Genomic DNA, 14,163 nt, shown 5'->3' with positions numbered 1-14,163 from the left:
TCAATCCAATTGGAGCTAAGTTCATAAATTTTTTATTATGTATCTAACAACTTTTAATTTAACCTAATCAATTTTTCAAAAAGTTTAAAACTTTCAATTTTGTGTGTAATCTGAAAATTTAAAAAGAAGAACAAAATTTAGAGATTACAGTAATTAAATATTAACTTCAAAATTTATATCATGTCTATCAATGTTTAAAATATCGATGTTAATAGAGATATTGACATCTTAATTTTACGAAAATTTGGATGAAAATATCGATAAAATTTCAATTTCAATGGATAATTTTGGAAATATTATAAAAATAACAAATTAAAAAATAAATTTAAATTAATAAAGAAATATTATATGATTGTCTATTATTTACCTTATATATATATTAGTAATATTTTGTTGCTTGATTATCATGTTTTGTGGATTTTTATACGACATAATTGAAATATTGATTCACCCTTAATATCAATAACGAACATATGAAAATGTGAAAATATTGATAGAAATGGATCGAAATTTGTGTGCTCGGCCGTTTGGAAGTTTAAATTTTGAATTTTATGTAAAATGGGCTTAAAATTTTAAAAGGTAAATTTTTACTAAAAGATATATTTTCCATGGTTACTAACACTTCAAACTCGGAACTCCAATAAGAGATGGCCTCATCTTCCACGTGAGGAATAAATTGCAGATCTTCCGATCCACTCATTCCGCCAATAAAGCACCTCAAAACACAAACCCACGACCACTGGAGACATGAACGGCGAACTCCATAATTCCGAGATCCTTCCCGCCGACCAACCAAAAACCCAAATCTCGAGATGGGTTACTGAACCCGTCGCCGGATCCACCGTCCACGGCGTCGAAAACGAGCTTCTGGTTCTGCAGAAAATGCTCCAGAAACCACCCAGCGGCGGCGGAAAGGGCTTCAGAGCAATCGGAATCATCGGAGTCCGAGGGATCGGAAAATCAACAATTTGCCGAGCCCTTCTCCAAGACCGAGAAGTGAAATCCAAATATTTCCCCAGAATTTGGGTCTCGATGTCAAGAAATTTCACCGAAGACAGAGATCCCAAAATCGCTCTTCTAAAGAGAATGCTGAGCTCTCTCGGAGTGGACACAAATTTTCCCGGTGGGGAAACACTCGGCGGCCTCCTCTACGCCGTCCGCCTTCAACTGAGAGGCAAACGGTATCTGATTGTGTTGGATGATGTTCAAGAATTTAAAACAGGGGAAGAACAGAGTGATTGGTACTGGGATTTGAATTCTTGTGAGAAAATTGGAGAGAAATTAAGAGATGGGTTTCCAAAAGGAAATGGAGGGGCTGTGATTGTAACGAGCAGAAGCGAAAAAGCTGCAAAAGCTATGGTCGGAGAGGGAAATTTGCGGTGTTTGGTTCCTCATAAAGACCCAGAAAGTTTCTGGAAGATTTTCTGGCAAGAAGTCGGGGAAAATGGAAATTCCATCTCCGATCCTCCAAATTTGGAGGTATTGAAAGTAGAATTGTTGAAGAAATGTGGTGGTCTTCCATTCATCGCTAAAATGATGGGGAAGATTCAATTCCAAAATGAATTACAAAGGAGTTAAGATACAGTAGAAGAAGAAAAAACAAGAACAAGATGATGAAGTTCAAGGAGAAAACTAAGAATCAAAAGTTTCTGTTCCTCTTTCGTTTCTCATTTTGTTTGGATTAATTATTGTTCATTATCCAAAATAAAAATGTTCTTTTTTTTTTTTTTTTTCCAATTAACATGGAGCTAAGCCCATTTTAGATTGTGATAGTTATGTTATGTTTTGATTGACTTCTTAAGGAGGTATTGAGATTAAGGAATTGTATGAGTTGGAGTTGTTTGGGCATTTAATTTAGTCCTTAGGCGTTTGTGGTCTCAACTATTAAGAACGTCAATTTTATATTTATTGACTCTTTGAGTGTGAGTCAATGACTTCACAACTTCACTCCATGTTAAGTTAAAAATTTGTTAATGTATAAATAATTTGGGGGAGTGAAGAGGGAAATTAACTCCCATGTAGGACACGAAGAGTTGTTGATCTATTCATAATGTAATACATTTTTTTTTTGTAGATCAATTATAAACTTGATGTATGTAATTATGTATCACTAATTTTGGTATATTAATAATAATATGCATAGATCAACTACATAAAAGAGTTTAGTGTATCACTAATGTATTATTATGACATAAATGAAATTGACAAATTAAAAAAGCATGAATAGTAAAGAACGACATAGAGATTTACATGGTTCATTAATAGTGTGTTAGCCACATCTGAGAGAAAGAGTAGTTTTATAATTTGAGGAGAATACAGAAAAAAAATGTATATACTTAGGCACCAATGGAACTAGAGGATTTATATATGGCACCCCTTTAAATCCTATGCTCAAAGTCATTGCAAAAATACCTTTGAACTTTCAAAAGTTACATTAATACTCTAAACCTTTCCAAAAAAAAATTATCCTATCGTTATTATAGTACAGATAATTTTTTTTGAACTTATCTTGAGTTGGAAAAAACAAATTTTAAAACAACATACAAAGTTACCCTCATTTTATATATATAATATTGGCTATGGAATATCATCTTTGATCTTAGTATGAATCTTGTTAACTATTCATGATAAATTGAGTAATTTGAATTGTAAAAAAAAAAAACAAAGCCTTCATCGCTACAAATTTGATAATGTACCTGTTTTCTTCTTTTTCCTCCTATTAGTTGTCCTCAAAATTATGAATTAGATCTCAACGTATCTTTCCTTTTGTGTATTAAACTCGAACAACTTATTAACATATGATCAACAACTAACATATGACCATAGTACTAAATTTCTACCGACATGTCGATATTTCCATTGATACTTCCACGTTTCCATAGGCTCGATATTGAAATGAAGGGTGAATCGATATTTCTATTATATCGTAAAAAAACGAAACATAACAATTAAACAATAAAATATCACTATTGTAAATATAATATAAACAATAGATATGTTAACTTATTTAAAAAATCAAAAAATGTTTATTTACTAATTTTTTTATTATTATTTTTATGATTTTTTCATAAATATCCATTGAAATCAAAATTCTACCAATATTTTCATCGAAATTTTTCCAAAATTAAGACATTGATAAACATCGACATTTCAAACAATTTTTGGCATGGTGGTTCCATTATTCTTTTCCTTCTTGCTATAGTCTATATACTTTAATTGAAAGGGACTTTTTTTTTAAAAAAAATAAATAAATAAATAAACAAAGGTTATACAGTTAACATGAAATAACAGAATCAGTAACAATAAGAGAATCAATGGACGAGGGAGTAAGAGAGAGAATATTAAGGAAAAAAAGGAAAAGTAGGGAGGTGTTAGTAGACAAGTCCAAGCGGGGAGGGGCGGGAATGTGGAAGGGAGTGTTGGGGGTGTCCTGTCCCCGCCCCGATTAGCTTTTACATATTTATATAGTATAGTTATTTAATGTTATGTTATTATTATTATTATATAAAAATTACATTTAAATTTCAAATTTGATTATTTATTTAAAAAGATAATGAATACGTTTAAATTTAGATTATATATGTGAATAATTTGATTTATATTTAGTTCTTTCTACTAAAAAAAATTAATTATCTTTTTTAGGCCAAAATTTGAGTTAATTTATCTTTAAATTCAAATTGTCATATAAAACTAACCATAATAAACAATTTAGTGATAAAGTTAATTATTTAATTAAATTTTTCTCACATTAGTGATTTAAATTGATTGGCTTTTTACCAACAAAAAAAAGGTAACGGGAAAAAATTCCTTGAAAATCCCACCCCGATCCCTTTGGAAAATTTCACGGGATGGGGAATGATATCTCCGACCCCGTGGACATCTCTGGGTGTTAGGTCATTAAATTAAAGTAGGACAGAGAGGAAATGGAAGAAGGAGGTGATTAGATGAGAGTAGATAAACAGTATAAATAAACAGTAAGGGTCAATTTTTGAAAGTTTAGAGATATTTTATAATGGGGGTTTTAACCGTTTCTATTCATATACTGACAATAACAAAATGTTTTAACCTTTTTTAAGTTTAAGAATATTTTTTAAACAAAATATTAACCTTTTAAAAAAAAAAAAAAAACTAACAATAAGAGTATTTCTATTTTTTTAGTTTAAAGAAAATTTTGAAAGTTTAATTAGTCTTTTTTTTACACAAATTACAAAATTTCAATGATATTTTTCTTTTTATTAATTAAAAAAACATGTATGTACTATGTAGTTGTAGTTGGTAAAGTAATGATGGTAAATTAATGAATGAAGAAAATGGATTGATGAAATAATAAAAAAAGATATAAATATGAAAGGTTCACGTGGTTCACATTTTAGATAAAGAGGGAGAAAGGAGAAAAAAAAAGTGTGTATTAATCGATTGAATGAATATTTAAGGTTTATTTTTCATTGTAGAAATAATTTATTAAATGTGAATATAAGAATATAACTCAATCAGCATAATATATGAATTATCAATTAAAAGGTCAAAAATTCAAATATCACATATCCTATTTATTTTCATCTAATTTATTTATTTTATGAAATATTTTTTTTTATATATTATGAAATTTCGCAATTTTGTTACGAAATTTTAGTAATTTTATATTTATAATTGAAATTATTGCTTAAAATGGTACGACAAGAGTCTACACAAATTTGAGTTCAAGAGCTTCGATTTAAGTCCATTCGACTAGATTCGATTACATGATTATGGAGAAGTTCCAATTGAGATTCTTGTTTTTTTTTTTTAATGTAGACATTATTTCTAATTGAGAATGACTTCATTAAAAAAAAAAGAAGAGGTTGGATGAAAGCGGGAATTTAAAATCTCATGCCTGATTGCATCTCGAGGACTTTCTTGAATGAAAGAGTAGTGTGGAAAAGTTTTTTGATCGAGATGAACGAGATGATGTATACAAATATGAAACTTGTTAGCACAGATCATACATCAATTTGGTGGGATCAAGTTGCTGGAACGACAAAGAGAAGTACATGAGACAAGATAAGATGTGTTTTTTAACTTATAAAGTTTGGAAAATAAGTCGGTTAGATCTCTATGCTTTAAAATCTTACAATTCCAGGAAAATATTTCATTATGCTCCGAAATGAAGTATTTTATTATAAAATTTTCCAATGAGAGAATTTTTAAAATTGATAAATACAACTCTTCCCTTCCTTGTGAGTATGCCATTTAACTTAAAATTGAAGAAGAGGAAAATGATGATTAATACTATCAACAAACCAAAGTTTAAAATGTCAATGTCAAAAAAAAAAAAAAACAAAAAAAAACTCCAAATCTCAATTGTACCGATATTTCGATGGAAATATCCGTAAAATGTCCTTGTTGATGGATATCTTAAAAAAATTATAGAAACAAAAAATTAATAAATAAACATTGTATATTTGGTAAATAAGCTCAAATGTTTATTATTTATACCATCTTCACATTAGTATGTTGCCTATTTTTTATGTTTAAGAAATTTTACATAATATAATAGAAATGCTGATGTTCTTGTATCAATATTGAACTCATAAGGATATGAAAATATCGGTATGAATGTCGAAACGTCGACGAAAATTTAAGGTTAAATTGTAAAAAAATGCCCCTGGACTTTACACTTTGTGTCAAAAATGTCCTTGAAGATTTAAAAGTTTCAAAAATACCTTTAACTTTAAAAAAGAGTTCAAAAGATACCTTAGTTTTTTAGGGAAACCGTTAAAATTTTGTTTAAAAATACCCCTGAATTTTCAAAACGTTTCAAAAATACCCTTAACTTAATAAAAATTAAAAAAAAATACCTCCATCGTTACTATTTGAACAAAAATCGTCAATTCCTCGTGACAAAAATTACTTTAAAAATAAAAAATAAAAAATAAAAAATGCTCCTACTTATCAAATTATTTGAAATTTAAGTTAGAAAAGAACTAATTTTAAAATAAATTATATAGATATCCTTATGTTTTTTCATATAAGTACTCTTATATTTCTCTTAATCTTTCAATTCTTAATGGACACCAATTTTCTTAACAACCAAAACAAAAACTAAAATTTTAAGCTAAAACATAAAATACCACAAAATTTCACAAAATTCCAAAATCAAAATCTTCTCTTGAAACATATCAAAACGATAAATAGTCAAATAAAAAAAGTATCATCCTAAATCGTGTTGGTTCTTAGGAGTTTAATATTTATTTTAGTTCTTAGCTACATTATCAAGCAAAAGAAGCCATCCGGACGTACCGGATGTAATTTGGGCTTAAATGGAGCAATTAGCAAACAATCGAGTAAGAGAGGAATGGCGTTGTGCAAGTGCTATGACGCTTGTGCCCCGCGCCATTCACAGAAAAAATCTATTAGGCAACCGTTGCAGTGCTGTCGTGCAGCGCCATAACGCTCTCTATTTGATACGCACAGATGAAGAGACACTTCTTCCAATTTGCTCTCTAAGGGTCTTCAAACAACCAAAAAAAATGATTGAGGGTGACTGGTTAAGGAGATTGTAGAAAAGATAATACAAAAGACTGGTTGAGGAAATGTTAATTAATGTAAAGCTCAAATCATATCCTTGTCAATCTCAGAGTGGAAGGAATCAGCTAACTTACTACATTTGACATCTAGATTAATAAAACAATTCAAAATTGTATTTTTTTCTATAAAATAATTATGAGAATTTTGTTTTGATTGGTTAGGCAAGATTTGGAATTAAATAGTTAGATCTATGTTTGAGAAGTAATTAGACTTTTTTGGTATATAATTTGAAAATAAGGGGTTGAATAGAAAAAATAATTATTGAGTTTAAATTTAAATTATTAACCAAAATCTGTTTGATATAAGAGAGAGTTTTGGAAAATAGAAAAACAAGAAAAATTATTTATACAAGATAGAAAATTTTAATCATTTAGACTTCTATCAATTTCTATTACTGATAGACACTAATAGACTTCTTCAACTTCTATCAACATCTATCAATGATAGACATCTATCATTTTCTATCACTGATAGACTTCTTTCTATCAATATCTATTAGTGTTTTTTTTATTATTATTTCTATAAACAGTTTGACATTTTTTCTATTGGTGAAAATTTTACTTGATATAATATATTTATAAAACATAAAACTACTTACATAGTCATCCATAAAAATATAAGGTTGAATAAAAATTATTACTAACTTATGTACATTTTATGTTCAAAACTTGTATATTCATTATGTTAATTAATAATATATTCTACTATAACATTTAAATTTGACAAAAATAAATTCAATTATAACACGAAATGTTATATTTTGTTTAAAAAAAATCTTATTTAAATATAAATTTGCATTGAAAATTTCAAATTCAAAATATGGAAAGACTAAAAATATAAAAATAGTGTTATAGTATTAGATCATAAAATAATTCTTTTTTAAAACACATATGTTTTGTATATGTAGGTGGAATTCAGTGAATCTAAAAATATAAAATAGAATCTAATGGTCTATAAAATTGTCTCATAGTTTATCAACTCCACTTGTTTTTAAACGGGTTAAAGATTTATTAATATATTATTTATTGCATAAATTATAGACACTCTTTTTTTAGTCATAAATTTTAAATCTATAAATATGATATCAATTAGAACATTTTAATTAAAGGTCAAAAGTGTAATATCACACCCTTGAATTGAACTTTAAAAAGGGAATTCAACTATAGTATAGTGACAAAACATTAATTATCACAATGTATTTATTTATATATATCTGTCCTGAGTCTAGCATTTATTGCACAAGCAGGCACAGTGAGTCAATGAGTCAACATAATAAACATACATTCAATGCTAGTACATCTAATAAAATAATGGTTAAATTATAAATTTGAACTTTAAAAAGCTCTCATCGTTTTGATATATTAAAGAGTGTTTAATAAGTTTTTAAATTTTTAATTATGTCTAATAATTTTTTTTAAATTTTAATTTTGTATTTAGTAGAGTTTGTGAATTTTGAAAAAAAAAATTGAAATTTCAAGATCAAATTAATAGTTAGAGAGATTAATGTGTAATTTAATAAAAAATAATAGACCAATAGTCTTCCTCTTTTAGTTCAAAATAATAGTTGTTTGTTGGTTCTTCTTTTTCTTTTATGAAAAAAAATTAATAATTAGTCAAATAGAGGTTAGTTCAAAACTAATTGACATGATCTTTCGCCTTAGAGATTGAAAGTTTGATCCTTATCCCAATGTTGTTGTACTAAAAAAACCAATAAATGTCGTTGTATTGGTGTCACGTATGACTTTCTTTTTAGCATTTCTTTAACATGATTTTTTCCTGACACATGTAGAGAGCAGAATCAAACCTTTAATATTGAGGTCAATAATACATATTCTATGTCAATTGATTTATGCTCATTTTCACTTAAATATTTATAATGCATGTTATCACTTCTAATGAAGTGTTCATCGGTTGGTCGGAGTTGGTTTTGGACGAAAAAAATATATAGAAATTTAAAAATTACAGAGTAATTTTTTTTTAAACAAAAAAAAGTCAAGATCAATTGAATTATGCATTATAAATTCATTAAAAATATTTTAACCAACAAAAATATTAATGAAACTAAATAATTCATCCTAACCTTCAAATCTACCTCACTCTTTTTCTTTCTCTTTTTTTAAATAAAGAACAAGGAAAAGAAACAAATAATATCTCCTTTCTCAACCCTTTCTAGATTCTGTCTTAAAATAAGTTCATATTTGTTGTACACTTCGACGAATCTGACGAGATAATTTGTAATGATTCTATAATATTTAGAGTTTGTTCATATTTGTCTTTTAAAAAGATTTTCAGCTTAAGCAATTATAAAGAATTGGTTAAACTATTGATATTTAAAATGATAATTGGTACCACGTTAATTCTCTTGAGATTTAATTTATTTCTAAACAATAGCTTCCCCATTTTTTCTAAAAACACTTACTTTTATGTTAAGTAAAAAATTATAATAAGTTTTTTTTTAAAAAAAAAGAAATAACATAATAGCGTAGCTTAACTGAAGATGATTTTAAAATGATATCAAATACTTTAACAAAATATTAATATTATGTATTTATTTATTTACAATGTGTGGGATGAGAGAATCGTTAAACGCTATACCAGTTGAACTATGTATATTTTGACATTATTTATATTTTTTAAAATTATCATAGTCAATAGAAAATTATCAATAAAGCTAGTTTAAGTTATTTTGAGAATAATTTTAGTTTAAATGACATTTTTTTTAAAAAAAAAATTAACTTTAAGTCATGTTTAATAGTGATCCTGATATGGTTAAAATCACTCTTATTATTTTTAAAATCACTCTAAAACATACATCAAATCATTCAAATTCAATTATGATGATATTAATTTTACATTTAAAAGTGTATAATTAAATTTTAGATTAATTTTTAAATTATTGAAAAGGTATCTCAAAATGATTTAGAAAATAAAAAAAGTGATTTCCACTATTTCAAAATTTCTCCAAAATATAGACTTAAAAGGCTAAGGATATTTATACAATTTCATAAAGTAAAAAGCCATTGTTTGAAATGGAAGTAAAGAATTTATACTATATGTCTAAAAGGATATTTAATTCAGGACCATGTAACAATTAATTCGCTATAACTATTCCATGTTTATTGAACAACCACTCGAACATATTATTATTATTTAAAACAACTTGATGTTAATAAATACTATTATTATTTATTTGAAAACAACTCGAATTTATTATGTATATTTAACAATATTCCAAAAGAAACTAATAATAATTATAATTATAATGATTAGAAGAAACATGGAAATGTAATAAATGATTTGGTATCCATTTTATAATAATAATTAAAATGGTGTAGTTTGGTAAATATTTAGACTTTGTTTAGTAACCATTTTGTATTTTACTTCCGTTTTTGAAAATCAAGGCTATAGACACTATTTCCACCTTCAAATTTCTTCATTTGTTATCTACTTTTTATAAATGGTTTAAAAAATCAAGCCAATTTTGAAAATTAAAAAAAAAAAAATTTAAAAACTTGTTTTATTTTTGGAATTTGGCTAAGAATTCAATTATTGTACTTAAGAATGATGCAAATCATCGTAAGACATAGAGACAAAATAGGTTTAATTATAAAAAACAAAAAAAAAATTATCAAATGGGGTCTTAATTTTTTTATTTTTGGTTTTTGATAATTAAACATATTTTCTCTTAATTTTTTTTTTTATCGTAATTTGCATTTTTTTTTAGTAAAATAGTTGAATTCTCTGCCAAATTTTAATAAATAAATAAATTTTTTAAAATTACTTTTTTCGTCTTCAAATTTTAGCACGGAAAACCTCAGTAAAAGTAGATAATAAAGTGTTAGATGATATGATATTAAATTTGTTTTCATCCATTAGTTTAAGCTTTTGAATTCGTAAAACAAGAAATTTTGAGGTGACAAGGGTGTTCATAGTCTTATTTTCAAAAAGTAAAAAGTAAATGGGGTCTGTCTAAGTTCTCCATTTGATAACTACTTGATATTTAAAAATTATATATTCTTTATCACATTTCTTATATAAACGAGTCAAATTCCAAAATAAAAAACAAGTTCTTAAAAGATTTCTTTTTCGCAGTTTTAAAATTTAATTAAGATTTTGATAACACTTCTCAAATAACAAAAAAACATAGAAAAAAAAGTATTTATAGAATTAATTTTCTTAAAAAAATGATTATTAAAGTGGTGGAACAAAATATATATGATAAAAGAAGCAATTGACATGAATCTCTCGATTAACACTCACCATTTCCATTTTTTTTCTCTCTCTTTTCTTTTCCATAAGATTTAGTTTAAAATCACAATATTTTAACGGGGAAAAAATGGAAGATATATACTTTATGAGCTTCTTCAATTTTGAAGCCCCAAAGACTTTTTAAAAGTAACAGTTTTAAAGTATATTATCTAAAAACTTAAATTTTTTTAAAATTCATGAATCTACTAAATACAAAATTAAAAGTTTAAAGTTATATTAGACATAACATTTAAATTTATATACAAAAATAAATAAATTTTCAAAAATTTTAAACTTTTTAAGGAAGTTTAGAGATTTATTAGAGATTTTTAAAAGTTGATGAACCAAGCAGGCACAAAGTTCAAAATTCAAGTACTAAACTTGTAATTTAACCTCTATCTATATACATATATATAAATATTAAAAAATTGTCCAAGTACTTTGGAATGGGTTATCAAAATCACAATAACTTTTGAGAGTGGTGGCCAATGAAACATAAATGTTTAGGAGATGTTTGAGGAATTGAGTTGAGTTGAGTTTTAAACTTCACTTTATTATTTGGCCTACCAACTTCATGTCAAATAATTAAACTCCACCAATTTCAACGATGTTTACTTTTGAAGTTCGCACATTTATCGGAAAACTCTATCTTCCTCTCTCTCGCTCCCTCTAATATTTCTAATGATTCTATCTGCTAGCCAGTGGCGGCAATCATCATCGTGATATGTTCTAGCGACCACCTTTGGTGATCAACTTGATGACCACTTCTGACACCCAATTTTGACAACAACCACTGACGGCGACTTCTACAGCCTCACTCCAGTGACATACTTCATTGACCACCTTTGCATGCCAAACTTTACAACCACCTTCGACAGTGACTCTAGTGAACTTTAACAATCACATCTGGTGACCAACTCTGACCACCAACTTCATCAATCATCTCTAATGACTAACTCTAACGACCAATTCAACCGTTCCTCGTCGTAACATTTTCTAGAGATCACCTTTGGTGATCAACTCGGTGACCACCTCTGACACCCAATTTTGGCGATAATCACTATCGACGACTTCTACTGCCTCACTCTGGTGACAAGCTTCGATGACCACCTATGAGTGTCAAACTTCGACAACCACCTTCAACGGCAACTATCTCAGCAACTACTTTCGACTACCAACTTTGACGATCACATCTAGTGGCTAACTCTGACCATCAACTTATCAATCATCTCCAATAACTAACTCTAACGACTAATTCAACTGTTCATATACTAAAAAAAAAAAAAAAACAAATAAACTTAGTTGGTAAAACTGTTTTAACTACAAAATTGAAATTATAATTCGTAGTGTTTAGTAGTCGTCTTATATAGTAATTTAAATTTAGTACACTTTTAGCATATAGCCAAATCAAATAAACTTAATGTAACAGAACACATTTTTATTTTATTATAAATTGCGTTGTGAATGACTTTTTGAAAAATATTTGACAAGAGGTTCACCACTCGAGAATTCTTCTTGAATGACTTCATACCATGGTGATAGTTGAAGATGTCATAAAAAGACCTAAACATCTTGATGACCTAACTTTTTAGCCACTTTAGAGTTCGAACTTCGGTTCTTTTAAAGAGTTCTCATCTTTTAAGGAATGAACTTCATTTACTTGGCCATAGATTGCAGAGATGAAGGATCAAATCTCCTACCTCTTGAAAAGAAGGTCATGCCAATTACCGTTGAACTAAGCTCATTTTTGCAATGATATTATTGATATCACTTACAACATCAATTTTTACACATTAGCTTCAATATCAAAATTTATGAGAATGATGTTGTAAATGACGTTAAAATATTTTATTATCCTTTTATCCTTTTTACACGTCAACAACTACATCAATTTTCATCTAAAACTTTTCAAAGACAAAAGATATCATTGACATCATCTATTAAAAAAAAATCATTTTATGGAAATGATGTTGTAAATAATGTCAAACCTTCTACACATCAACTCTTAGGTAAATCTACAATCATCGTTATAATAGAAAAATCTCCCAAGTTTTTTTTTTCAAACAATTTCAAAATGTAAGGAGGTGTTTGTTTCAAGAGATGGGATTGGATAGGTTACGCATCCTAAACCCAAAGGACATGAATCTAGGAAGCCTACATCTTTTTTCCATGGGTTTGAACATGGTTTGAATGGTATTTATTATTCAAACCCATGGGTTATTTTATTTTATTTTTTTTAATTTAATCTAGGAAGTACGCGCCTAATCTCCGGACACCCTTTCGGTAACCATCGCGGCCAACTCTGATTACCACTCTCCGACGACCGCCGCAGGCCAACTCTAGCAGCCACCTCCGCCAAACGCCACTGACCAACTCTGGACGCGTCTCTTATACACATCTAGATGTGTATAAGAGACAGGGTCAACCTCCAGTGCCCTTGGCCAACTCTGACCACCATTTGTCAACTCCCTTTCCCTCCAGCAAATTTCAAACCACCAATGCCATTGGCCACCTTTTGACTACCATCTCCAATGACCGCCACCAACCAACCTTGAAAAACATTAAGAAAAATACTTTTAGTATATAACAAACTAGATAAATTATAAAAATACTTTTAAGAAAGAATTGTAATACATTTATGGTTTTTTTAATGAGTTCTTATCAAAAGTTTTTCATTAAAAATGAATTTTTGAAAGATATATTTTTTTTAAGTCATTCCAAACACGTCTGCAATTGTATAACTATATTTATTTAGGTTATATGTGTAGAACTATATATGTTTGAAAGCTCAATTTAATTTAATAACATTTTAATTTTTTTTGTTGGTCAATTTAACTTACTCGAACACTTATGATCATTTTTTAAACGTAAAGATTTAAAATGTTTAAAACAACTTAACGAACAAATAAAAACTAAAACTCAAAATTTATAATTTTTTATTCCTCAAATATAATTTGATAAGAAAAAAAAGTACAGTTTTTCAATCATTGAATTTAATATTAGAATACTAGTTTATTTCAATTTTAAGTCAGCGTATTATGATAAAAAAAATTGATCATTTTCAAATTAGCTAAAGTGACAAAAGTCTATGAAATTTTATTTCAAAATCTAGTAAGATTAAAATATCAAATTATTAAAACAATAGATTAATTAAAATTTTAAATTTAGTCAAAATTTCTATATTTTAAAGTTTTTTAAAAACATATTCTTCTAAATCTTTTAGTTTATTTTAAACTTAACTATATTAAAATAATTAAGACGACAAATTTAAATTAATTTAAAATTTAATGGTGATTAAATACAATAAATTAAATATTTATAAGATTCCAAACCTGCACGCCAACGACA

The 14,163-nt window shown here is 27.3% G+C and overlaps 1 protein-coding gene across 1 annotated transcript; it reads left to right on the top strand.

Annotated features, from left to right (window-relative positions):
• The first annotated feature begins 747 nt into the window (after positions 1 to 747).
• LOC120067419 (probable disease resistance protein At4g19060) lies at positions 748 to 1,578 on the top strand. The gene has a single exon (XM_039018986.1). The coding sequence runs from the start codon at positions 748 to 750 to the stop codon at positions 1,576 to 1,578; it is 831 nt and encodes a 276-aa protein (XP_038874914.1).
• Positions 1,579 to 14,163: the final 12,585 nt, after the last annotated feature.

Source organism: Benincasa hispida, chromosome 12 (assembly GCF_009727055.1).
Source record: "Benincasa hispida cultivar B227 chromosome 12, ASM972705v1, whole genome shotgun sequence".
Taxonomy (NCBI): Eukaryota; Viridiplantae; Streptophyta; class Magnoliopsida; order Cucurbitales; family Cucurbitaceae; genus Benincasa; species Benincasa hispida.
The sequence above is the reverse complement of the archived record's forward strand: the minus strand, read 5'-3'. Positions and strand labels throughout refer to the sequence as shown.

Bases quoted from the DNA above. Each gene is read 5' to 3' on its own strand.
- LOC120067419 (XM_039018986.1), top strand. From the start codon at position 748: ATGAACGGCGAACTCCATAATTCCGAGATCCTTCCCGCCGACCAACCA.